Genomic DNA, 24,858 nt, shown 5'->3' on the forward strand with positions numbered 1-24,858 from the left:
GCTTGGGACACTTTTTCTTTCTAGTTTTCCTCCTTCCTTCCAATTTTAATTTCAGGAAGAACAAGTAAAGGACCTCCAACTCCTCTTCTTTTCAATTCCCAATATTCCAATACTTTCAAAAGATCTGGGAAGTTTCCTTCCTTTTGGGTATATGCTTTAATCTTTGAAAGAATGGATGGTGTGGCAACCGGCTGTAGATTGCAGAGCTTTCTGAATAGCGTAACCTGAGGGCATGCCATTGGAGCCTTTTTTCGGATTATTGGAGGATTTCGTAACTTTTCATATCCAAAATACCTTATTTTGGTCACTTTTCTGTAGCCTAATTCATATGGACTTCTTTTCAAAGGACTATGGTCGATACAATAAGATATTCTATTTTCCAAATCAAAGTAACATTTGTCTAGAGCACATGACACATGGTATTTCCTAGAACACATAAAATACGAGCAGCATATCACAGTTCCAACAGTTTTTTCACAGAAAGAACATCCGGATTCTTTGGTATAGGAGCTAACATCAATGGGGTCTTTTGATAATGGATGGCCAAACGAGAGAGATCTGTTGAACATAGCACACAAAACATGGCCCCATCTGTTGTCGGATGTCTGCTTGAAGATGCCGTCTGAAGAAGGGCAGAAAGAACACTCTTTTAGGTCCTTTCCATATATACATCCCTTGCACAACCAAAAATCACTCAGATCTTGTATTCCATAGCAGTTTTCATGCACACATATTCCACATCCTTGGCATACAAAAAGAGTTCCGGTGCGTTCCGATGCATGCCTTGTACAGATATCACAGAAGGAAGTGGGTTCTATAGGTTTTACGTGCCTGGATACTAAATCCTGCACGAATAGGAACCATTCCTTTTCTAATCTGTCGATAACTAACTCAAAAACATCTTTGGAGATATCAATTCCCGATCTCTCCAAATAAAGTTGATCATAGCTGTCTAGTTTATACACGATAGACTCAAAGAAGTTTCCTTTTTGATTCCTTCTAGTTGTTTTCTTGCTATCCGATTCACTTTCTGATGCATAGGTGCTTTTTGAAATAATCTGATGCATTTTCTCGATCTCCAGATTATGATATATCGATCTGTAATCACGTTCCTCCCTCGGAACGCCTCCAAGGCATTTGGAAGTAGACATTTTTGGGTAGTAAGATTCCCCATAAGGAATGGAAAATTTTTTTTCTCGGCACATAACCATAGCCGAGACAGGAGGAGACACTTGGATTTACAGTAAAGGATACACGGCTAGAAAAAATATCATCTACAATGAGTCTGGCGAAAGTATATATGAGATTCCATTTGTCCCAAAACACTTCCATGTTTTAGCATTTGAATACTTCTTAGTCGATGAACTAAACGCTATATATCTGGTTAACAAAAATACATTGGAAATATTGGAGATTGGAAGAGTGAAAGATGAAGTGGTTGCTCTCAGTGTATCAAGAGATGAAAAATGGTGTGTTATTGCCTCTACTACGGAGATTCTTCTCTTTGATTCATATATTGACTTCAAGAAGTCGATCAAATTCGAATTTAATGAAGTAATTCAGATTGAATGGACGGACTACGAGGTTTTTGGTGTACTAACTAGTAACATGATATTCTTTTATGATATCGAACTTAATTTGGTAGGAAAAAGCAAAGAAAGGGAATATTCAAGTATTTCTTGGAGAAGCAAATATAACGTATTTGGATGCTCAACGGGCAAGGAAATCTGCTTCGTTGAACCAAATGGACTTGAACATGGAGATCCATTAGAGGTACGATGTAACAAATTGACTTTTCTTGAAAATGAAGATTTGCTGGCTACTATTGAAAATAATGACGAAGGTTCTCTGCTCAAAGTGTTTTACACAAAGAATTTTCATTGGTATTTGAAACTTTTGAAGCAAGTACCTGGAGGATTCCTATGTAGTGAAAAAAATGCCGTGCTGTTCAAAGATAAAGAGAGGATAGCAAAGGTTTTTTTGTTTGAGGAGAAGACGCATAGCGGCCCAGAATATTACGTGATTGATGGAAATTGCATACTTTACACAGACTTTTCGAAGAAAATCGTTCCACCACCTTTCTTCTCTGTAAAAATTGAGTTTGATAGTAATGTTATAGATATCTTTCCATCAGCAAAGAAGGGAGCAGTTCTCCTGAGAGACAAAGTGATTATTTTCAAATGGAACGGAGATAATTTTATTAGCGAAGAAGCTTTTTTTTTGGGAAGGGAATTTGACTCTGTCGTTCAGTTTAAAAGTTTTCTCCTTCTAAAGAGTAAAGATGAATTTCTTATAAAGAAAATGAATGGCGGTGAGGAAATACGTATCAACAGAAGTGTAAGAATTCAAGAAGCAACAAGAAGAAACATTATGAATGAAGAAAACATTAATGTCGTTACTAGCCAGCTCTGTGAAATATTGAACAGTTCGGTTGATGTTGTTAGATGTTACAACTTTGAAGAAAAGCTCTACTTACTGTTAGAAGATGGTTCTGTTATTCATAATGGTAGAATAGTGCATTCAGGAATTGACCTAGAGAAAAGATTTGAAATAGTCATAGGAGAAGATATCTTTGTTCATAATGGAACGAAGCTTTTTAAAAATGGTAACGTTACAGAGAATATAACTTCATTTCTGATTGGAGAGCATGGAATAATTACTGTATCTGAAGGAACAGGTAGATTTTTCTTAGGCCTTAAAGAAAGCACTTGCCAGGTTGATCATAGGTTGGAGCTTCTGTGTGCTCTGGACTTTAGGGTTGTTGGATTGACTAGGCATGGAACACTCGAGACATACACGCCTAAGATTTACACGCTAACTTTTATAAGGAAGCTTTTACTTGATGGGAAGTATAAAGATGCCATAGAAGGATGCCAAAGATATATAATTCCTTTTGGAGTATTTTTGGATTATAACATTGAACTTTGCAAGTTCATAGAAGCATGCAAAGATACTCATCTTATATCCTTCTTCAACGAAGCCCTACAGACGTTTGGAGATTTCGATTTTATTCTTGAAAGTGAAAAGGTAAAAAGATTCAGAAGGGTTTTTAATTTTCCTATGGTCTTGGAGCCTGGAAAGGGAAAAGAATATTTTGAAGTGTTAATAGCTAACGACGAATCAATAAGTGATGGCTCTCTTGAACATCTAATGGAATATAGAAATGGAAAGAGCCAAGAAGACTCAAAATTGGGTAACTCCAGATACTCAAGAGACCTTCCTAGAGACGGGAAGAAACTATGTGGGAGAAACACAAAAGATTTCTTTAACGAGCTTTTCCAGTCATTGGATCTGGAAAGAAATTTCAAGTTTGCCATTTTCGCACTAGTGAAAGTAAAAAGAATGGATCTCGCGCTCCAAGTAGCTAAGCATGATATGAAGGGGGGAATTGGATATATGCTTTCTATAACTAATATGAGTAACATTATCAATTCTGCATTGGAAACTTGTGAAGAAGATTTGGTGCATGAGGTGATGAAAATTTGCCAGAAGGACTCATCTGACTTTCTTTTTCTGATACGTAACTGTGAGAAAGACCTACGAGGGTTTAAGATTAATGACTTCCTTAAGAACAGAATAGATGCACTTTATCACATAAGCAGAACCGGAATGGTGGATTTGGAAAGAGAATATATCCAGAAGCACGATCTTGTTGAAGAGGCATTGATGTATGAGGCTTGTGGTTTGAGTATTAGAAAGGAAGGATATTATTTCAACCTATGTGCAGAGCTTCTTCCGCCAGAAAAGGCATTGATTCTTTTCAAGAGAGCCCAAAACATAGAAAAGGCATTAGAAACAGCTATAGAAAATCTCTATTGGAGAGAAGCATTAGGCATGTGTGTCAAAGAAAGACAAGAAGAACTCGGTAAGTCACTGGCTAGTAGGCTTATTGATTCAGGGAAGAATTATGAAGCAGGACAGTTATTTGAGGAGTTCTTGGGAGATACAGAAAAGGCCTTCATTGAATATGTAAAGGCAAAAAGTATGGGAAATGCTCTTAGACTGTGTTCTGATGGAGAACTTCTCATGAAGGAAGCACGTGAAATTCTCAAGGAAAAGCTTCTGGTACTTGATGATATAAAGAAATCGTTTATAAAATACAGAGACAGACTGAAAACTCTTGAGGAAAGAGAAGATGATTGTATGAGTGAGACATCGTTTAGTTACACCGAAAACAGAAGAGGTAGTAAGAGTACAAAAGTAAAGAATAGGCCAGGAGGAGGATATGAAAAAGAGTTTGTACTCGGAAAGATTAGAGATATTGGCTTGAATTTGATGAGGTGGAGGGATGAAACCGAGGATCTTTTGAAGGTATTTGAGAAATTTGAGATGAAAGAGTGCATCGATGCACATAATACCTCATTTAGCGCAGTAGGTGAAGTTTTAAAGATGGAAATAGACAATGTATTCGGAACAGAAAAAAGACATCTTTATGAATCAAATAGGCCGATTGTTGAGAAGCCAGATCTCAGCAAATGGCTTTAAGTTCGTATGTTGAATAGTCTTGAGACTGGAAGAGAATTAATTCAATAAATATTTATTCTCTAGCTGGTGCTTCAGGAGTATCAGAAAGAGGTGTACAATGGTTAATTCGGGCCACAGTACTTTTGCAAAAAATACAGATGTTCCCGTTGCAACTTGGCGTACCATGAAATTACTCAGTCTCTTTGCGTCTCCTGTTCTTATAAGTATATCGACTTTACTGTCGAATTTTATTCCTCTATTGATTTCATCTTCCGAGGAATACGCAAAGAAAATATTCACAACTATATCTGTATTGTTCTCAGTTTCCTTTTCTACTTCTATAAGCTTGTTTCTGACATCCGAATCAAGGAGATCCAATCTTCCATAAACTAAAAACTTTGGCTTGATACTTGTCTTTTTAGGATTTTTTATCTTCTTTCGGATAATATTCATTATCCCGTTCACTTCTTCAGGAGTTCTTCTAAGGTTGCTTAAGGCGAAACAGAAAAAAGAAACTTCCTTAAGACCATAAAAGTACCCGAAATTAATGAATTCGTATATTTTCTGGAGGCCTGGATCTCTTGTAAACTTGTCTTTCTGCCCAATCTTCTTCATATATCTTCTATTTCCATCGCAGATGAATGCAACCCTCATGCCTTGGAATATCTTAATCCTGCTTCTTCGAAAGGCGCCATCCGAATGATTGGAGTATGGTATTCCATTCCACACATCCAAGCCCATCGATGTCAAGGAAGAGGCCTTTCGAAAAATCCCTACTATGAAAAGAATCAACTCCATAATATACTTATTATTAACTCCATTTTCAACCGCTTCCACCACACATACCAGAACCTTCCTTGCTAGATTTTCCAGCATTCAACAATCAATGGATTCCATAAAAACTTTTTAATAGCTTAAGCTTAGAATCCTAATAATTAATTATTAAAACACAGAAATGCTGTAAATCGTTTTCATTCACCTCTAAATAAAGTCTATGGTGTTTCTGTCAAGTCTCTCTGTCTCCAACTCTAATCTATTTCGGAGAGCGCTCTCCTTATTCCTTTCATTCAATAATTCATTGTTCCTGATTTTCAGAATATTATACATCCTCTCTAACTCTTCTATATTCTTTTTGATTTCTTGAGTCCTCGTCTCGTCTAGCTGGAGTTCTCTGTTGCCTATATCATACTCCTCATCATATTTCTTGATTCTGTCCGAGAATATTTTCTCTTCATCCTCTAGAAGCGCCAGCTTAGACCTCTGGTCATCCATCATCTTCGAAAGTTTTAAAAGCTCATTTCTAGATAGTCTTATAAGGGCCAATGTCCTTCCTCTTTGGATCTCAACTTCCTTTATGTTAGTTTGTAAGTTTCTTAGATGGTTCTTCTTTGTATGAATCCTCGACATCATATTATCCTTCATTTTCTGCGTATCCTGTATCTTCTCAGTAAGCTGGTCTATGTCCTGAAGAAGCTTGTCAATGCTATTTTGCAGCATGTTTTCTTTTTGCTTGCTCTGTGCCATCTTTAGAACAATAAATGACTTCTTTGCTCCCAGTTCGTCTGATTGATTAGTGTTTTCGCCCATTCCAAACCCCATCCCATCTCCCAAGGGAGATCTAGTATATCTAGGGACCTCCATGAAGGAATCCCCACTCTCTCTAAACGACAATGGTATGTATTTGCTCTGCTCAGGCCTATATCCCGACAAAATATCTTTTGGGAGATAACCCTGTGTTCCAGACCCACTTCCATTAAACATCTGTTGATTACCTCGGTTAAATAGGCTTCTAATGTGCAATGGGTTGAGTAATGAACTTTCTTGGTAACTCATTCCCAACTCTGGGGTCGTATCTTCATCCATCGAGCTTGGTGTTGACCTTCCCATGTACTCAGGCTTGGAGGAGTTCAATTGTAGGCGATTTTCCTCGTCGTCTTTCTTACTTAAGCTATCCTTTCCCTTTCCAAATAGTTTATCTTCGCCTCGGTTTCCTTCATCATATTTAGAAGGTATGTTCTCATTGTCTCCAACAACTCTTTTTATCCCCTTGGTGTTAGAAAGCAGCACACCATCTCTGCTGTTTTTTATAGTTCCTCCAAGAGCATTTATCACTTTTCTGGCCATGTCTGGGTCTTTGTTCGGTCTGTCAGTGACTCCAAGATCGTCTACAACAACTATTTTGGATAGACATACCTGAATCAAAACTATTATTGCTATCATCTTTGTTTATTCCCTGTAGCGTCTTGTTGTTTTTAATTGCTGTGTTTCACACCAAGATCCAAGTTTCCAGGACTCGGATGGGTAAAAGAGTCTAGACTTATGTGCGTGAGTAAATGGAGATGTACTGAAAAGCCCTCAAAATGAGAAAGACAGACCTAGAAGATATTCGAAGAGTTTATGAAAAGTATGGGGAGGTTCTTGACGTAGATAAAATAAAGAACGGAGCAAAACATATTTTCAAATATGTTATGGATATTCCTGGATCTTTGCTTGACTATCCAAAAGTAAGGCATCTTCGTTTCTTGGCAAAAGAAAAGATCAGCCAGATTGTAAGCGAGATAAGAAGTCAGCATAATGAAGGAGACATAGATTCAAAAAGAACATTGGAGTGGATTTCAGCCATTAAAAATATTAGAAAGGTCCACTCTGCAATTGTAGGATATGAGTCTGCTCGTATAGCATACTGGAGAAAGATCAGCGTGATATGTGCTAGAGAATTGAAAAGAGGGCTTTCCAAGACATCCAGAACCAATCCTATACTTAAGTCAAAGAAAATATACAAAGAACTATTTGGACACATAAAGAAAACCGAAAGAAGCATGAAGGACAAGTCGAAGAGAGCAGAGAAGGAGGAAATGGAAAGGAAGAAGAAGGAGATGGAAGAAAAAGAGGAACTTCGGCAGAAAAGAAAGTTTGAGTATCTCCTGAGCCAGACAGAACTTTTTTCTCATTTCATATTGAAGAAGAGTAAATGCGATGTTTCAAATACAGAAGGAGAAGGGACTGAAGAATATAATAGCATGAAGGGATACAAGGCAGCCATGCTTCAAAAGGAAAAGGTAAAAGAGTTTGAAATGGGCAAGCAAGGAAAGAAATTCAAGAGCGGAGAAGAAGTTGGAGAAGTAGCATCTCGATATGTATCTCAGCCAAGTATCTTAAAGTGTGTTCTGAAGGAGTATCAATTGAAAGGATTAAACTGGCTTGTTAGTCTGTACGATAAAGGAATCAATGGAATCCTTGCAGATGATATGGGCCTTGGAAAAACAGTCCAATCGATTTCGCTGTTAGCTTATCTTTATGAGACAGAGGAGATCCCGGGGCCATTCCTTGTTGTAACCATTTCTTCAACACTCGACAACTGGGCTCAGGAATTTTCAAGATTCCTTCCTAGCTTTAAGGTATGCCGTTTTTCAGGATCTCCAAGTGAAAGAAAGGAGCTGAAGAAGCAATTCAAGAATTCGGACGTTGTTATTACTACATACCAAACAGCAGTTAGCGATGAGAAGATGTTGAAAAAGATCAAATGGCAGTATATGATTCTTGACGAAGCACAAGCCATCAAAAGTAGTATGTCGAGGAGGTGGAAAACTCTTCTGAGTTTCAAGGCAAGGAATAGGCTTCTTTTGACAGGAACACCGATACAAAACTCTATGCAAGAGTTATGGGCTCTTCTCCATTTTATAATGCCTACTTTGTTTGACTCTCTTAGTGAGTTCAGTGACTGGTTTAGCAAGGAGATAGAAACTTCGGCAACTATGAAAAAGACTGTTGATGAAAAGTCTTTACAAAGACTTCATACTATTCTAAAGCCATTTATGCTCCGAAGACACAAATCCGATGTTATTCATGAACTAGGGCAAAAGACGCAAATTGATCTATATTGCAACCTGAGCTATAGGCAAAGAGTACTATATAAGGAAATAACTAAATCTTGCTCAAGTATGGAGATGGAGAATCTGCTTATGCAATTGAAGAAGGTTTGCAACCATCCAGATCTGTTCAAGAAATTGGAGCCGACTTGTGGATTGAGCCTTGAAATTAGTGATGGAGTAGGCGATACTATTTCGTTTGGTAGAAGTAAGCTAGACATAAAAATTCCCAGTCTTATCGCAAAGGATGCACTTGAGGTGTTCCATAGAAGGGAACAGGAATTAATTGAAAGAATCAATGCACTGGAGAAGATTGCTTATGGAAGGGGATTCTGGGGATGGTATTTAGAGAACAGCTTAGACTTCAAATATAAGGGCCGTATTTTTAGAAGTGTTAAAGAGGTTGGTAAATCTATATTGAGGAATTTCGAGAATTTAGATTCCAACAAGTTATTAGAGAGCCTGAAAAGATTAATGAATGAGGAAATGTACTGCTTAAAAAGATATGCTTGCTGCATAAGTCCGGTTGTTGCTACAGTACCTAGGTTGATTTCTAATGAAGTGGAGCTCCCGGGTATATATTTGGAAGATGTGCACATTCCACTTAACACAACCATCCACGTCCCTCCACTCAATACTTTCATTAGCGACAGCGGAAAAATGATAATTTTGGATGAATTATTACCGAGACTTAAAGCTGAGGGCCATAGATTATTGATATACTTCCAAATGACACGGATGATAGACCTTATAGAAGATTATCTTGTGAAGAAGGGATACACATACCTGAGACTGGATGGGAGTCTGAAAGCTTCGGCCCGGGCGGACGTGATCCGAGATTGGCAAACAAATGACAAATTTATTTTTCTATTAAGTACCCGTGCTGGAGGACTAGGTATTAATTTAACTGCTGCAGATACAGTTATTTTCTACGACAGCGATTGGAATCCCACTGCTGATCAACAAGCAATGGATAGAGCACATAGACTGGGGCAAACAAGAGATGTAACGGTGTATAGGCTTATTACAAGGGGAACGGTTGAGGAAAAGGTTCTAGAAAGTGCCAACAGAAAAGACGAGATACAGAAAATGGTTATTCATGGAAACATATTTGAAGGAGAGAACTTTTGAAATAAATAGTATATTGTGAATGCAGTATCGATTCTATTCATTTGTTCTTTTTGAGCCAATTGCATTTATGACTCTATTTGAATAGGTGGCATCCAATGGAAGTAACTCTTTTGTAAGCAGGCTCCTTTTTATAGAAACAAAATAATATATCAGTGAATATGAAAAAGACAACCTGAATGGAATTCTTGGACAGGTTAATTCTTGGATCCAGAACTCCAAGATATGCAGACGAAGCTCTTTTTCCTTCAAGGACTTACAAAAAACCTATGTGTAATAGAAAACATTGCAATACCTCATGTACTTCTAGAGTGCTCGAAGAATTTGAATTCTGGGCTTATTTTCTTTCTGAAAAGGAGCCTAACAGAAGAGAGGTAAGAAAGAAAATTCATACGATGAGCAAAGACTTGAGATTTTCAATTTGGATCAAATGTGTTGGATCTCGGGAAAAGTTTATAAGGATGAAGGAGATAGGACTTTCTAATACGAAGGAAGCCCGAGATGTTGAAAGCAAAGAAGATGGGAATAGGAAGTTGGACGATAAGGGTTTGGTAAAGTTCATATTGGACATGTGTAGAGATGCGGAAGGAAATAACCAAGAAGCTATATTCAATATTCTAAAGAATTTAGAAAGAGACTTTTCTTCAATATCTAATAAAAAGCTCCTTGCATTGACCATAATGCACATTCTGGAGCTTCCATATGCCTCCCCACAAACTACATATCGCTTTATTCATTCCTTAATGGAATCTCACAACTTCTGTAGTGTATTCTCAGGATTCAATGAGTCTGAACTAGATAATGGAATGGATCAAGATGATGAGAATAGCGTCCATTCGGCATTTTGGAAGTTCATCATTTCTGAGAATGCTTTGGTGTTTGACAGAATAATAGATCTCTTAGTTTGTTATGAGGGTGCGAATATAGCGTCTGTTCCCACATTTCTTAAGAAGCAGACCGGAGATAATGATGTTCAGAAGTGGGTTGAATTCATTTCTGTGAGATCCAATCTCGACAAGCTAGGAAGTGTTTTCGACAGTGAGAGGTTAGAAGGTCCTACTGAGGTGGAAGACAGAGAAGAGACATACTTTGACTTTTTAGTCATCCAGAACGAGACGATAAAGGCCCAAGAAATGATGAAAATAGAAACCAATGAAAAGTTGAATTCTCTTAAAGAAGAGAGAGATGAGCTTTATGCACAAAAGGTCAATCTTATGGAAGCATGTTCTTCCTTGGAGTCGGATCTCAAGGAATATCAAAAAGAATACGTTAAGAAAGTAGAAGAGATGCTCCATAGTGTTGAAGATAAGTGCGAGAAGTATGAAAAAGAAAATATGGAGCTTAAGGCAAAAGTGGATGAAAAAGAACAAGTGAAAGATTTGTAACAATTAAATAGATATTTTATTTTGGTCCGTAACTGTTTAGACTGTTAGAAATGATCCCCTTGAGTCTTATGCATATCAAGCAAATAAGGTTGAAAAACTTCAAAAGCTTCAAGGATGAGACTCTGGTAGAATTTACAGAGAATGTCAATATAATTGTGGGGCGGAATGGAAGTGGAAAGAGTAGCATTGTCTCAGCTATCCGTTTTGTTCTGTGTGGAGAGAAATACAACTGTGAATCTAGGATGGAGCTTATTCACGAAGGAAGTAGGGCTAGCGAAGAAGAGGCAAGCGTTGAGATTGTATTTGATAGTGGATCTCCGGAGTCCCTGGGGAAGGGATTTAGTATTAAGAGGGTTGTAGATGCCAAGAAAGATGAATATATGCTGGATAACAAGACTATATCTCGAGATGAGTTGGGAGGTCTGCTTCAAGGTCATGGGTTTGCCACAAGTAGTCCATATTTTATTGTTTTACAGGAAGAAATATCGGAGCTTGCAGTTCTTAGCGACAGAAGAAGGTATGAATTGATAAAAGATGTTGCGGGAGTGTCTGAATACGAAAAGGATAGGGAAAATAGCATGCAGACGCTTGAAGAAACTAAACAGAGTGAAAACAAAATTGAGCTGTTATTAGAAAGGATCGAAGAAAAGTTAAGAGGATTTGAAAACGATAAAAAAGAGGCAGAGTTGTGCTTGGAGCTAGAAAAAGAGAAAAGAAGGCTTGAATATGGATATATTGAGAGAGAAGTTGGAGAGATCAATGAAGAGATATGTAAAATTGAAAATCTTGGATCTAATAATCTTGAAGAGAGCTCCGAAGAAAATGAAGATTATGGATGCGAGATCAGAGAAGTAGAGAGCAAACTAGAAAGGCTTGGTAGACGAAGGAAAGAGCTCCATGTAGACGAAAAGTACAAAGATAAGGAATCTGAGATTGAAAATGAGATCAAAAATATTGAGAAGAAAAGGAATGATCTTTTAGGATCCCTTGAGATTGAAAAAAAGACTCTAAAGAGTCTTAAAAGGAATGAAATGGAAACCTTTGTAAGGTCGGGTTATATAAAATATCTAATAGTGTTTTTAGAAACTCTGGGAAATAGAGAAGTGAGTTCTGAAGAAATAGAGATATCCAAGAGAGCTTTGAAGGAAAAGATCGAGAAGTTAAAGGATTTTAATAATCTGGATCATTCGGGGAAGTTTGAAGAAAAAAGAAATATTGAGGAGTTAATTGAAAGGAGAAAGCATCTATGGAGAGAAGAAAGAAGGTTGAAGCTTTCCGAAGAATCAATAGGGGGAATTGTTAAGTCCCAGGAAGGAAGATTAATTGCGATGGGAAACATCGGTTTGGATGTATACAAGCAGATTAAGAATGAAAAGGGGGTATTGGGATATGTGTACGATTTGATAAGCATACCTAATGAGTTAGCCAATGCGTTTGAAGCCGTTGTGGGAAATGCTCTCTTCAATATAGTTGTGGAGAGTGAAGATGTGGCATCTAATGTGTTGAAAAAGATGAAGGACTTAAGGTTTAGAGTAACATTTATGCCGCTTAATAGAATTGAATATAAGGAGGAAAATGAGATAGAAGATTCGAATGTTATTTCGTTGACATCACAATTGAAATGCAACCAGCAATATAAGCCTCTCCTCAGATATATCACTAAAAATTTCTATCTTTGTCCAGACTTGAAACAAGCACTTCATCTGTCCAAGAAGTATGGAATCAATGTTGTTACTCTCTCAGGGGAAGTGGTGGCCAGGGAAGGAACTATTACAGGAGGATATGAGAGAAGAAACATGGTTTTCCAGGAATATAAGAGGATATGCAAAGAATCAAGAAAGATAAAAGGTGAAATGATTAAAGTGCAGCATGAACTTGGGAAAATTAATAAGGAGATTGAAGAGGTAAAAATGCACAAGGAGTGTGGAAGCGATGAATCCAGATACTACGAAAGTTTGAAATCCTCCGTTCTATTTCTTCAAGAGAAAATAAAGATACTAGAAGAAGTTGTTAAAGAGAAGCTTGATGGAAACGGTATCAACGGAAAGCTTCGAAAATTAAGAGAAGAGGAAAAAGACCTAAAGCTTAAAGGGATTTGGATTGGAGGAGAAATTAAAAAAGTTGGAATGAGAATAGAAGAAGCTGAGATAGGAGTTAGGAATTTAAATGAAGGTGTAGGACGTCTTCGAGAAGAATTAAGTAAATCTAGCATGTATAGAGAGGCAAAAGAGATTGAAAAAGAGATCTTGGAGTTGAAGGATAAGAAAAGAGCTGTAAAGGAGATGATGTTTAATGAGGAAAACATGGGACTGTTTGCAAAACCTAAAAAGATAAATGTTGAAGTGGAAAATCTAGTGAGGAGAAAGCACATGCTGATAAACAAAAGAAATGAACTCTGCGAAAGGATAGGGATTTCCGACTTCAGAAACCTAGAAAGGCTATTTCCCGACAAAAAGAAAGAGGATATAATGAATGAAATAGTTAGAATAAATGAGAGAATTCGGGGGCTTTCGGTGGTTAACCGGGTAGCAGTGTCCCAATGGGAAAGTTATATAGAGCAGAAGAATTCTATAAGAAAAAGACTTGAGGAATTGAAGGATGATAAACGGCACATAAGTGAATTTATAGCCGAGCTGGATTCTCGAAAAGAAGGCGCAATGGGAAAGGCCATGTCTGTAGTAGAAGAAGGATTTTCCGAATTCTATTCAAGACTCACGGAAGGAGGTAAAGCTGAGCTTTACTCATATGAATCAAGTATAGGAATTAAAGTTGGAAAGGATGTTGGAACAAGCCTACTTAGTGGAGGGCAAAAGGCTGTAGTAGCACTGTCTCTTATATTTAGTATGCAAAGAGTAAATCCCTCCCCTTTGTATGTATTTGACGAGATTGATGCCAATCTGGATGCCCAGAGTAGACAAAAGGTTTCAATGTTGATAAAAGAAATGAGCGAAAGAAATGGAAGCCAGTTTATAATAACGACTTTTAGAAAGGAGTTACTCAACTGCGGAGATAAGTATCTTAATGTTGAGTTCCGGGAAAAAAGAAGCAATATTAAGGATATCGATGCAGGAGTAGCCCATAAGTTCCTCGATGAAGACCTAGGGGAAAGATAAAGGTCTTGCACCTACAGGGCTTGTACTTTTCTAAAGCGAGTCGATTCCCCTAATTAAATGGGTGAAAATAAGGACTTTATTTCTCCGCTTGATTTAGCAAAAAGATTGAGATCTAACGTATATGATCCAGTTAAAACACTTTTATCGATTCAATGCTTAAGTCGTCCACTTTCCGTGGACAGAAGCCAAGTAAGAGCAATAAGAAGGCTTTCAAAGTTTCTTTTTAGTCTTTCCCTAGATAAAGAGGTGCTTGTTTCCTTGGCGTTCAATCCCGAAGCAGTTGATACATTTATGGATTTTGGTAAGATAGTTATGCATCGGGAGTATAACAAAATTTATTACTGCATTGATATTAAGCCATGAACAATTGTAGTAAATATCTCCAAGTTTCTTTTTTTGTGTAAAGGTTTTTTCATAAAATCAACCAAACCCTAATGCTGAAAGAGCTTATTGATGAAGATGACTTCTGCAGAAAGCTGAGGACATCTAAGGAGGAAGACTCAAAAACTGGTTTCTATAGGCTTTTTTATGTTTTATTGGACGATCCGTCTCTGCAAGTGTTGGAAAGCCTTCTTTCTAATTACACATTGCAGGATGTTGTAAACGGCCTCAAACACCTCATTAAGTTCAAATTCGATAGACTAACTAAGGAGGTCTATGCGAACATACTTCTTGTGGTCCGAATGATGCTGGACTATGAAGAAAACATAGACACGCTTATCATAAATCTTTTGCGGCACCATCTAGTGGAGGAAGTGTATTCGATGTACAAAGACAAGCCAAAGTATTTCAACAACCATCCAAACTGTCTATCATTCTTGGCGTTCTTTTGTGCTCAGAGTAGCACTAGAAGAGATGCTTTCGAAGCCAATCTTAGCACACGGGACTTCTTGTTTATGACCATAAAGGAGATGATGTCAGGCTCCCACTTTGAAGATCAGAAAAAAAAAAAGATAAAGAAAGAATCCATCCATGGAAGTTCTGAGTATCCAATCTTTCCATTTACGTCTTATTTTTCTTCAAAGAAACTCTTGCCGGCTCTGTTTATGCCAACATCTTTAAATATCCTATCTTCCCAGCTTTCTGTGGACTTGGAGATGAATATTATGTTTATCTTGGAGCATGACCAAAACTTTGACTTTCATTTAGAGCTCCTCTTCAAGAATCATATAAGAAACTTGGATGACGCATGCAGGGTCCTAAGATTTGTAGTTAACATTCCATATCCGCAGAATATTGGAAGGCTAGTTAACTCACTTCTAGACAAGTATCCGTCATCGTATATTGCAGTAATATATGATATGCTGTTCTGGAATCAAAAGGAAAGGTTAAATGGGAACCTGGTGGAGTATCTCAAAGGAAATAGTAACAAGATTGCAGAAAAAATAACTTCTCTTCAGGAAGAATGGAAACCATTGAAGCTAGCAATGGAAAGTATTAAAAAAAGGCAAGAATGCACAGTAGAAAGCATAACTAAGATGATTCATGGTCTCAACTTTCAAAAGTATTTTGGGCTTGTCAAGGAAATGGAAAAATGGGGTACTCCTATAGTTCCAAAAGAAATGTATGATAGAATTATATTAGAATCGTCTGAATGGGATGGGTATGCTCAGGTTTATCTATGGAAAATAATAGGGTTTCAGAAAATTTATTTAGGACTGGATGTTGACACACCAAAGAGAATAGAAAGTCTTGAGGGAATAGAGGGTTTTGAAATTATTAAGAGTCTCTCAAATATTAAAAAGAGAACTTGAAACATGTTTTTTATCTATAAAATTGATTTCCTTTTTAGAATTGTATCCAGATCATCCTTATGTTTTTTTATCTCAATTATGTGCTTTTTCAAAGAAAGTGCGTCATCAATCCTCAAATGTCTTAAACAAATCAGATATCTCAAGTTTATAGCATTCAACTGTTCATCAATAAGATCCATCATTGACTTTATTCGTACTACAGTCCATTCGTTTACTGTGCTTGCTCGAATCTTCAACTTTATGCTGTTAAGTATAAGTATCTCCTCATGGCTTAGTCCCGTGGGCTCCAAAGTAAGAATTTTTCCAATTAGGTCTTGCAGAGGACACCTTGAAGAGATGCCTAGGAGCTTAAGGCACTCATCTTCGTTTTTAGAGAGAAGTTTTGATTTCCCAAGGCTTTTTGCTCTTATAATTTGAAATATCTTGGCATATTCAACAGCAATAGAAATTTTGAAGTCTGCTGGAAAAGGATGTAGTCTACAAAAACATGCCCTACACACAATGTCCTTAATAGGCATCCTCCTGCTGCACAGAGAGCAGCTCGTAGATTTTGGCTGCTTACTAAGATATTCGAAAATTAGTTTTTTCTGGAATAGACGTTCTTCCATCTTTATATTCCTCAGAACCTTAAATGCATCCGTCCAGCTGATTATCATGATTCTTTTAAATGGCTGTTTGAGCGTTTGATTTATTATTTAGATAGAAACCTGTTTCAGGGGAGAAACTGCCATTCCAGGATTGGAAGAATTTTATTGAAATGCTTTAATCGGTTTTCTTATTGCTTTCAATTACATCTTTTTTGCTCAATTCACTTTCGGCAACAGTTTTGACGGCGTCGGTTGCTTTTCTCACCGCATTTTCAATTCCACACTCTTCTCTGTACCAGCTCTCTGGAATGCGTGCTAGTATGTTATCATAAATGATTATTCCCCCATGGAATCTAAGAGGACCTGCCCATAGAAGGAAAAAGAACTTTATAGTGTACCATAAGGGAATAAGACTGATAACTGTGGTGGAGTAAGCATCTAAGGATGTTAGGATTCCAAAGACCATCCAAAACACTAGCATATGCTTTCCCTCTTCCTTTTTTGGGTTGACCTGCCTCAATATAACAAGGGTTTCTTGAAGAGGAACAATTATCCCGATGGTGGATGTTACTAATGGACCAAGAGATGTTGTCATGATAATTACCAAACAGAGAAAGCTTATTCCAAGCAGAGCATACTCCTTCCTGATGTTCATACGCTTCTCAAAGGCATCCAGAATAGGAATCTTCTCAGCTTGTTTTCGCAAACAATCCATTTTCAGGGCCTATTTTTAAACAAACATATAGGAAATTTTGGATTTTATTGACCCTTGGATTTAGAATTTCTTATTTTCATAGCCTGAAATGGCGCTTTCTTCTTCGAGACATAGTTTCTTTATGGACATGGCCTTAGATCAAGCCGAAAAAGCATTTGATCAGCTGGAAGTTCCAGTGGGTTGTGTTGTTGTTAGAGATGGAATTGTAGTATCAAAATCCCATAATATGACAAATGCTAACAAATCTCCACTTGATCATGCCGAAGTTATCTCTATTAGAAGTACAGACTGTTCCAATAGTACATTTTATGTAACTTGTGAGCCATGTATCATGTGTATGGGCATACTAGGGAGGTTGAAGGGAGTTAGGGTGTACTATGGATGTAAGAATGAAATCTTTGGAAGTGAAACCATATGCGGGGTTGGGATAGAAAGTACGTATCTTCCGGATGATCGATGCTTTAAGATACTGCAGAAATTCTATTCTAGAGAAAATGCATTTGCTCCTGATGAAAAGAGAAAGTTGAAGAACCGCTAATGAGAAGAGGATCGTTGATATCGCCTATCTTATTGATTTCAGAATAGACAGTAAGCTTTCTGATGGCAAGTATCTGGGGCATATGAAAGCGTGAGAAGAGACCCCCGTGTACGAGGGAAGAGTTACAGTTGGATCAGAGATAAATTTGTCATTCCTGTTGTCATTTCCAAAAAAGTATGAAGCCTCTGCATCGAGTTTAGATACAATTTCATTTATCTGGAGACAATTCAAAATAGAGCATTCGTCCAAAATCAGGTCTGCCGTCGCTCGAGACTCAACAAGATTGATAAGCCTTATTATAGCTGTAGTATGAGATAGGTTAAACATCCCCTCCAGATAGTTTATGCTCCTGCAGAACTTATCTATTTCGTTTATGTTGTAGTTTATCTGGACGCCTCTATTGAAAGACAGGAAATTCTTTTTAACAAGGATCTCGTTGAAAACAGAAATATTGATGGTCTTCAAAAGATAATTGATGGACTCCATGATATATGGGTCTGGAATGTAATAGTAGGACATCTGGTGGTAGAAATATTCCAAGAGATGTATGAGTTTGGAGATGTGAGGAGGTTTGAATAGTTTTTTGAAATATCCCTCGCTACACTTGAATTTGGACAGCTGCTGGTGTTCTAGGACAGCATGTGGCAGGACTTCAAGAAGAAAGCTTCTTTGAAGCTCGCAAAGATGTTTGAACAGAATGGATATAAGGCTCTTAACTTCTTCCACATTGTTAACACCGTATCCACGAAGTATGTTTTCATATTCAATGAGATTTGATAGTATAAAAGAAACCTTATGTATGTTTCTTTCAAACATATGTAGTTGAAGATTGATCTCATTCATCATACAAGCAGTACTTTCCACTATATTCTTCCCAAGCTTGTTTACGGCATAGAATGCAGAATGAGCAAGCCCTAGAATTTCAGGTTTTGGCACTTCCTCATTAGAAAATGTAGGGACAAATTCCAGATAAAGCTGTACCAAGCAATTGAACACATTGTAGGCATTGGTAAATGATACACTCATGTGGGAGTCGTCATCCTCCTCTTTTTCGGAAAGGCGTTTTTCCAGGTCCTCAACCTTTGCCTTGTATTTCTCAAGTTCCAGTTCAATCATATTTTTTTTCTTTAAAGCTTCACTTTGAAATCTATACTTCAGTTCAAGAGATTTACAATTCCTACAAGGAGCTTCGCAGAACTTTTTATACTTTTCTATCTTTAACTCCAAATCCCGTATGATTTCTTTGTAGCTTCTCTGTTTTCTATTATCTTCCTGTGCATTGCAGGGATCTGTAGTATTATATCCTTTATCTATCATAAGCTCTACAGAATTGCTTTCAATCGAAACAGAGCTTTCTGCGACCACAGGCTCATTTACAAACATGATTCTTTGCTTTTTATCACAGTTATGGTTATTCAAATAGCTCCTCAATGCATTCTTTATATTTCTAAAACATTCTTCATAAAATAGAGATCTACGAATCTCTAAAATCCTTAGGCTCTCATTACTCATGAAGTATCTGCTCTTCCCTTTTTTCACCGTCACCATTTCAAATGTGGTGGATCCAAGGACTTCGTAACGGGTTTCAAACTCGTTCTTTTGTATCTCCTGAGGGAAACATTGCTTACTTATTCTTATTGTTTCTAGGACACCACACTCGGCAAGTTGCTTTGCTATCAATGGCCTGTCAAATAGCTTTGGTTTCTTCTGTGCATTCGGCCTTATACATTTAATATACTTTGTCTGTGTTTCGTTTATAGAATGAAGCAGATTGTTCATGGAATCTTTAAAGTACTTAACCAAATCTTCCTTATTTTCTTCATGAATAATAAGGGGATTTTCGAAAATTTTCAGGTTTCCTCTTTCTCTGTTCTTGTCTAGAAAAGATCTTAAGTCGTATTCTACATCTCCAGCATAGTGAGACACAACTATCTTGTCGTCGGCCTTGGTTCTAATATTTCCTTTTAGATAATTTTTTATCTTCATACTTAGGTTCTGAACATTTCCCCAGGCATTAAAACTCTCCTCACTTATTAAATCCATAAGTCCACAAGGCTTCTCAAAGTCTAGGATACATTGATTGTTGTCAAAGAACTCAACATCTCTCCATTCAATTCCCTCTTTCTTGTACATTTCTTGTTTTCCTCGGAAAACCTTCCTAATAAAATCATTCTGTATCTTTTCGTTCGTCCAGTTTATGCAAAGCTGATCAAGCCCGTTCTTTTCAAAAATCTCAAATCCGAATATATCTAGGACAGATATAAAAAGCTCTCCATTCCCGCTCAGGCAGTTATTTATAGACGATGTAATATAATTGAATATATTGGAATACAACAACCGAGCCATCGAGTTTCTTATTGTAACTGCTTGTTTCAAAGTGTTGAAGACTTCAATGGTTTCTCCCTTAACTTGAATAGAAAACTTGACAAGAGATTCTTCAAATGCATCCTCTTGAATATCATGAAGCTTACAGAATTCTTTAAAACATTCGTTCCTCACAACCTTCAAAATCCCATCTCCTCCAAATTGAATGGATCCTAAATATAAAATTCCTAAAAGACAATCTTCAATCTTGTTTATGCAAGCCACCCCCACACTTTCCATTGCCGAACGTGTTGCCGCGTATTCTTTTGACAAACGCATAGAATATTCCTTATTTCCTACAAGACTTGAAGTGTCAATAAAGTCGTTCTTAAGATTTAAACCTTTAGATGCACAGAATTGGTAGAATATATGAAAGTTTTTTTCTCCAATTTCATGGTGCGTTACTCTACTTTTTTCGAGGAGATATGTTTCAAATTTGGCTCCTGTTATTTTTCCATTGAACATTACCTTAATTCTCTTTCCAAACCTCGAACTATTGTCATTAAGAATTGTCTGGGCATTTCCAAATGCCTCTAAAATAGCATTTGCTGCTGCTATGTTCCTTTCGATCGAGGCACTACTTGCAGTTCTCTCTATCAAGTACTTTATAATCAGCTTTGCGTTTTCGGTTTTTCCCGAACCTGATTCCCCACTAATCACAATAGTTTGGTTTCCATGGATAAACAAATCCTGATATGCAGACTCTGCCACTCCATAAATATGTGGATAGCTATAAGCATAATCAGCAGGCGACTGCATGATTTCTTTTATAGAAGGATTGAGGTTTTCGTACGGATTAAGAGCTAGAAATACCAGCCCTGATCTTGTATAGATCTTCCCAGATGCATATCTCTTCTCAAGTATGTCGGAAATAACATTTCCATCCAGATCTCCTAGTTCGCATAGGTCGTCGTTTTCCATCTTAGGACATAAGGACCTCTTCTTTTGTTTTCTAAAGGACCAATAACCTCTAAAAGCGCTGATTGAAAGAGATTTAAACAGTTCCAGAACCAATGAAATAAAATCTAACGGTGAACCATTTAATAGAACTGATAGCAGCAACGCCAAACAAATCATCTGATGCTCTATTTGTCTTTAAGACGTTCTAGGTACATGTTTAACTACTACATCTAATTTCTTTTCAAAGTATAAAAGGCTGCACAAGAGATCGTCATCATTTTCAAATATTACAAGCGAATCCTTGTCCTTAATAAAGAGGGAAAATTCATTGTAATGGTCTAAACTCACAAAATCAAGACTCTGAGATGGGAGAAAATGGCTTCCAATCTTCTTGATTACGCTTTTCTTAAAGTCTGAGAAACACATACTTGCAAGAGGAACTAGAAATTTCAAATCAGCAAATTCCACAAGTGCCAAGCCCATTATGTCATTCTGACTCATAATTCCCCCAAGCTTTTTGGCCTTGAATATACGAAAGATTTTTCTTTTATCATCCGATGCACATGGTATCTTTATCCACACTCCGTTTCTCAGGCCGAACTTCAAACCTTCTCTATTTTTTTCAACTCTCAAAATGTTTTCATAAGAAACTTCCCCCACTTTTCGATCTTTATAGAGAATCGTAAATCTATCGGGGTAAAAGGATGTGGAATAATCAAGGGTCTTGGATCTAAATTTATATCTGCCCTGTATGGTTGCTAATATGCTGCTATTATTTTCGGAGTTCATAGTTTTCCCGGTTTCTGTTGTTTTCAATAGTAATTACAAAACCATTAGTTTCAACTTAATCAGAAATAAAACAAAATAAGACCGAAGATCCTTATGGAATATACCGCCAAATATCGGAAATTCCCTCCAAGGATAGATATAATTCACGGAACTCAAAGGGGATAATGATAGATAAAATAAGATCATTTCTTCCATCTCCTAGGTCGCTGGAGCCATTAGAGCCCTTGAAAAAGAGAGTTAAAAGGAAGGAACGACCTTCAAAATGCATTCTCTCAAGATCAATCTACGAGGAAACAGACCTTTCAAGACTCACACCCAGGCAGAGATTGCTTCATCAAAAGTATCAGGAAAACAAAAATAATGTATCAAGCTTTTTTCTTCTTTCAAACAATATCCCAATAGAAAGACATATTGATATCAAACCAAAAAAATTGAATGAAGAAGCTCCTAGTAAATCTACGGATAAATCCATAGAACTTGATTGCGAAGCCAATTGGAAGGTTAGAGATGGCAATAGCCTACAGGAAGAAAAGAACTTTTTAATTTTAACTAGTGACCTGTATAATAGCTCGTACAAAGATATTGAAGAGGAGCAAAGCTCATCAGAAAGTAACGATGAGGTGATAGAGGCAGCAGAAATAGAATCTCCCTTTCGTAGTAGGATACCCGAAAATGCTAGTGATAAAGATCATCATATCTGCAAAGATTGTTTCAAAGATGCCGTGGAAATATATTACATCCTTGAGAGGATAAGTGATGTACATAAGTGTAGGCTCAAAAACTTTATATTACTTCATAAGTACAAAATACGGCAAAACTTCAAAAAAAAGCTATGTTTCAGTACAATCAGAAGAGAGGAAACCGCATTTATAAAAACATTGGAGAAGGTTGAATGTTGTATGGAGAAACCTAGGTTTTAAGAGCTACTGAAATTTTGATATTAAGTAAAACCGTTTATTTATTTGCCTATTTCCTTTTCTTCAAACTCAATAACACTTTCAATTTCTTGAACTATAGGTCCTTCATCTTCTAGTCGCGTGATTCTTGTTATCTCAAAATTCTTTTCATATCTGTCCGAGGAATTATCAAATAATTGATCCCTTATGGGACAGAACATAGATATCAGAAGCATATCAAGTATTAATCTGGCTCCCAAGCTTAAACTTTGCTGGATTTGATGGTGTAAGTCTGTCATTTCAAATGGGATTGCCACTGTGTTAATAGTATAAGTAAGAAACCCGTGGAACATGAGGCAGAAGCTTAATAGATTCGTACTGTCAAGAGACTTGTACTCAGATAGAAAACTGTGTTTTGTTCGGAGAATCAGAAGCAATGCCACAGAAAGATATACCTCATTCCCAAGGAGAAATGATTCTATAAAAACTGCAGTCTTCTCCCCCATCAGTCTTGATCTGCTATAGTAATAATACAAAAGAGCCGGGGCTCTTAAGATTGCATATATCTTAGAAAATGTAACAACAGACGTGTTAAACATGGACTTGGCCACAAAGGTTCTAGTCCCAGTCGAGCTGGACTTAAATATATCAAAAGGCCTATCTCCTCCATTGAATACCGAGTATGCACAAGGCCCCCAAAGCCCAATCAAAAGAAATACCGAAGACATCCTCAAGATTCTGGACCCGATAAGGGAAATATTCAAAAGATACACAAGATCGGCTTTGAAATCCTTGTATCTTACTGGATAGTTTGCATCAAGCCATCCAACAAGCTCTATGTTTGCTTTGTCTATTTCAAGTTTAGTGCTGAGATACGTAACAATGCATATGTAAATTCCAGATAAAAATATAGAGGACAGCGCAAAAATGGAGCCAAGACTTCGTAATTTTCCTCTAAATATATTGTAACTGGGCATAGTACTCCTTGTAGATCTCCAAACCGCAAAGACAAGAAGTAGTAGGGAAAACACTGCTTCATTTGTGTACGAAAGAATCTTCGTGTTGTCTAAAAAACCATCGTCCTCCATTTATTTACATTAAGAGCTCTGCTTTATAACTCCCGTGTTTCAAGTTAAAACATGTATTAAATGTCGAAATATATATGCATTTCTGAAAGGGATTTTTCCATATCTTTGTTTCCTGTATATTAGTCTTGTACGGCAGTTCATTCCAGCAATTAATCAAAGAATAGAGAGTATGCAAATCTCTTCTTTCTCTGAATGCTATGGAAGGAAAATTCATATCAACTTGTACTTTGTAGAGTCATCTTATTATTTCTTTATTGAGTCCTTCTTATAGCCCACTTCAAGAGGTTCTTAATGCATTTCTTTAAGGCGCATAATATCGAAGATTTCTTATATTTATTAAAGATTGTTTCCTATAATATTAAATTTATAAAGTTTTCGAGAAGGAACTAGTTAAAGATATTAGAGGTTCCCTTCAGATAGGGTAATGACCTGAAATAAAAGATAAAATGTAAAAGATTGTATTTTATCAAGACTCTTGTTTATTCAAGTAGGAAAATTCAAAGAATTTTTTTAACAGCAAGAGAGAAGAGATTTTTGGTAATGAAGAGGAAGAAAAGAAGTGATATGAATAGATAAACTACGGTAAGAACGGTGAAAATAAGAACAAAGAGGATTTGTCTCCAGGGAGTAGTCTCAATATTCTTTGGAGGGGAATATTTGAACCTGAGAAACTTGAATAGGGTAAAGAGAAAGAGGAAAAGGTGGAAGAGAAGGAGATGGTTTCTTTTAAGGAAAAAAATTAAAAGAAGCGAAAAACCAGCTAGGGCATCGATAGCAGAGCCAGAGAATTGAATGGTGCTGGGAATAGGAGATAAAGAGGTAAAGAAGAAGTAGGTAATTGACAGAAGGAACAATGAAGAGGAAGAAAGAACTTTGATGTTCTCTGGTTTGAGAAGAGGAAACATAAAAATTAAAAGAAAGGGGAGGATGGAGAATAGAATGAGGAGAAACTTGAGAACTGAATGGAGGATTGAATGGAATATAGACATCGTGTTGGAGTTATTGATGGTAGAAAATAAGCAGAAGTTTAGAAAAGTTAACTGAAGCAGTGGAATAGCAAAAAATAGGAATCTGATAAAGGAATTGTCCTTAAGGGTATTCTCCCCAAAGATTAGAAACATGAGTAGAGGAATTAAGATGGATATAGAGGTACCGAGGTGGCTGTATAGATCTGGAGACCAATAGGATTCCCGTTTAGAGTTCTCATGATAGGTGTACATAGGTGTAGAAGCCAACTCAGTAATGAAAATTGAACTCATATTCATATG

General features: G+C 36.9%; 17 protein-coding genes across 17 annotated transcripts; 8 read left to right on the plus strand and 9 right to left on the minus strand.

The window, feature by feature from the left end:
- Window positions 1-20: 20 nt before the first annotated feature.
- Eint_091900 (PHD zinc finger-containing putative transcriptional regulator) lies at window positions 21-1,151 on the minus strand (the record flags this gene model as incomplete). Its single annotated transcript, XM_003073630.2, has 1 exon — window positions 21-1,151. The coding sequence occupies one exon, from the start codon at window positions 1,149-1,151 to the stop codon at window positions 21-23; it is 1,131 nt and encodes a 376-aa protein (XP_003073676.2).
- A 28-nt stretch (window positions 1,152-1,179) lies between these two features.
- On the plus strand, window positions 1,180-4,485 carry Eint_091910 (IkappaB kinase complex protein; the record flags this gene model as incomplete). The annotated part of the gene is made up of 1 exon (XM_003073631.1): window positions 1,180-4,485. The coding sequence occupies one exon, from the start codon at window positions 1,180-1,182 to the stop codon at window positions 4,483-4,485; it is 3,306 nt and encodes a 1,101-aa protein (XP_003073677.1).
- Window positions 4,486-4,521: 36 nt separating this feature from the next.
- Window positions 4,522-5,340, minus strand: Eint_091920 (undecaprenyl pyrophosphatase synthetase; the record flags this gene model as incomplete). The annotated part of the gene is made up of 1 exon (XM_003073632.2): window positions 4,522-5,340. The coding sequence occupies one exon, from the start codon at window positions 5,338-5,340 to the stop codon at window positions 4,522-4,524; it is 819 nt and encodes a 272-aa protein (XP_003073678.2).
- A 105-nt stretch (window positions 5,341-5,445) lies between these two features.
- Window positions 5,446-6,684, minus strand: Eint_091930 (uncharacterized protein; the record flags this gene model as incomplete). The annotated part of the gene is made up of 1 exon (XM_003073633.1): window positions 5,446-6,684. One exon carries the CDS (start codon window positions 6,682-6,684, stop codon window positions 5,446-5,448), a length of 1,239 nt encoding a protein of 412 aa, XP_003073679.1.
- Window positions 6,685-6,824: 140 nt separating this feature from the next.
- Window positions 6,825-9,464, plus strand: Eint_091940 (putative transcriptional activator; the record flags this gene model as incomplete). Its single annotated transcript, XM_003073634.1, has 1 exon — window positions 6,825-9,464. One exon carries the CDS (start codon window positions 6,825-6,827, stop codon window positions 9,462-9,464), a length of 2,640 nt encoding a protein of 879 aa, XP_003073680.1.
- A 176-nt stretch (window positions 9,465-9,640) lies between these two features.
- Window positions 9,641-10,846, plus strand: Eint_091950 (uncharacterized protein; the record flags this gene model as incomplete). Its single annotated transcript, XM_003073635.2, has 1 exon — window positions 9,641-10,846. The coding sequence occupies one exon, from the start codon at window positions 9,641-9,643 to the stop codon at window positions 10,844-10,846; it is 1,206 nt and encodes a 401-aa protein (XP_003073681.2).
- Window positions 10,847-10,914: 68 nt separating this feature from the next.
- Window positions 10,915-13,959, plus strand: Eint_091960 (chromosome segregation protein; the record flags this gene model as incomplete). The annotated part of the gene is made up of 1 exon (XM_003073636.1): window positions 10,915-13,959. The coding sequence occupies one exon, from the start codon at window positions 10,915-10,917 to the stop codon at window positions 13,957-13,959; it is 3,045 nt and encodes a 1,014-aa protein (XP_003073682.1).
- A 57-nt stretch (window positions 13,960-14,016) lies between these two features.
- Eint_091970 (uncharacterized protein) lies at window positions 14,017-14,322 on the plus strand (the record flags this gene model as incomplete). Its single annotated transcript, XM_003073637.1, has 1 exon — window positions 14,017-14,322. The coding sequence occupies one exon, from the start codon at window positions 14,017-14,019 to the stop codon at window positions 14,320-14,322; it is 306 nt and encodes a 101-aa protein (XP_003073683.1).
- Window positions 14,323-14,393: 71 nt separating this feature from the next.
- On the plus strand, window positions 14,394-15,713 carry Eint_091980 (uncharacterized protein; the record flags this gene model as incomplete). The annotated part of the gene is made up of 1 exon (XM_003073638.1): window positions 14,394-15,713. The coding sequence occupies one exon, from the start codon at window positions 14,394-14,396 to the stop codon at window positions 15,711-15,713; it is 1,320 nt and encodes a 439-aa protein (XP_003073684.1).
- Window positions 15,714-15,727: 14 nt separating this feature from the next.
- On the minus strand, window positions 15,728-16,369 carry Eint_091990 (uncharacterized protein; the record flags this gene model as incomplete). Its single annotated transcript, XM_003073639.1, has 1 exon — window positions 15,728-16,369. One exon carries the CDS (start codon window positions 16,367-16,369, stop codon window positions 15,728-15,730), a length of 642 nt encoding a protein of 213 aa, XP_003073685.1.
- A 106-nt stretch (window positions 16,370-16,475) lies between these two features.
- Eint_092000 (putative membrane traffic regulatory protein) lies at window positions 16,476-17,015 on the minus strand (the record flags this gene model as incomplete). Its single annotated transcript, XM_003073640.1, has 1 exon — window positions 16,476-17,015. One exon carries the CDS (start codon window positions 17,013-17,015, stop codon window positions 16,476-16,478), a length of 540 nt encoding a protein of 179 aa, XP_003073686.1.
- Window positions 17,016-17,103: 88 nt separating this feature from the next.
- Eint_092010 (deoxycytidylate deaminase) lies at window positions 17,104-17,553 on the plus strand (the record flags this gene model as incomplete). Its single annotated transcript, XM_003073641.1, has 1 exon — window positions 17,104-17,553. One exon carries the CDS (start codon window positions 17,104-17,106, stop codon window positions 17,551-17,553), a length of 450 nt encoding a protein of 149 aa, XP_003073687.1.
- A 24-nt stretch (window positions 17,554-17,577) lies between these two features.
- Eint_092020 (myosin heavy chain) lies at window positions 17,578-20,838 on the minus strand (the record flags this gene model as incomplete). Its single annotated transcript, XM_003073642.2, has 1 exon — window positions 17,578-20,838. One exon carries the CDS (start codon window positions 20,836-20,838, stop codon window positions 17,578-17,580), a length of 3,261 nt encoding a protein of 1,086 aa, XP_003073688.2.
- Window positions 20,839-21,012: 174 nt separating this feature from the next.
- On the minus strand, window positions 21,013-21,606 carry Eint_092030 (uncharacterized protein; the record flags this gene model as incomplete). Its single annotated transcript, XM_003073643.1, has 1 exon — window positions 21,013-21,606. One exon carries the CDS (start codon window positions 21,604-21,606, stop codon window positions 21,013-21,015), a length of 594 nt encoding a protein of 197 aa, XP_003073689.1.
- Window positions 21,607-21,770: 164 nt separating this feature from the next.
- On the plus strand, window positions 21,771-22,526 carry Eint_092040 (uncharacterized protein; the record flags this gene model as incomplete). Its single annotated transcript, XM_003073644.1, has 1 exon — window positions 21,771-22,526. One exon carries the CDS (start codon window positions 21,771-21,773, stop codon window positions 22,524-22,526), a length of 756 nt encoding a protein of 251 aa, XP_003073690.1.
- A 38-nt stretch (window positions 22,527-22,564) lies between these two features.
- Window positions 22,565-23,590, minus strand: Eint_092050 (uncharacterized protein; the record flags this gene model as incomplete). The annotated part of the gene is made up of 1 exon (XM_003073645.2): window positions 22,565-23,590. The coding sequence occupies one exon, from the start codon at window positions 23,588-23,590 to the stop codon at window positions 22,565-22,567; it is 1,026 nt and encodes a 341-aa protein (XP_003073691.2).
- A 497-nt stretch (window positions 23,591-24,087) lies between these two features.
- On the minus strand, window positions 24,088-24,849 carry Eint_092060 (uncharacterized protein; the record flags this gene model as incomplete). Its single annotated transcript, XM_003073646.1, has 1 exon — window positions 24,088-24,849. One exon carries the CDS (start codon window positions 24,847-24,849, stop codon window positions 24,088-24,090), a length of 762 nt encoding a protein of 253 aa, XP_003073692.1.
- Window positions 24,850-24,858: the final 9 nt, after the last annotated feature.

This window comes from Encephalitozoon intestinalis, assembly GCF_000146465.1.
Source record: "Encephalitozoon intestinalis ATCC 50506 chromosome IX sequence".
Lineage (NCBI taxonomy): Eukaryota > Fungi > Microsporidia > Unikaryonidae > Encephalitozoon > Encephalitozoon intestinalis.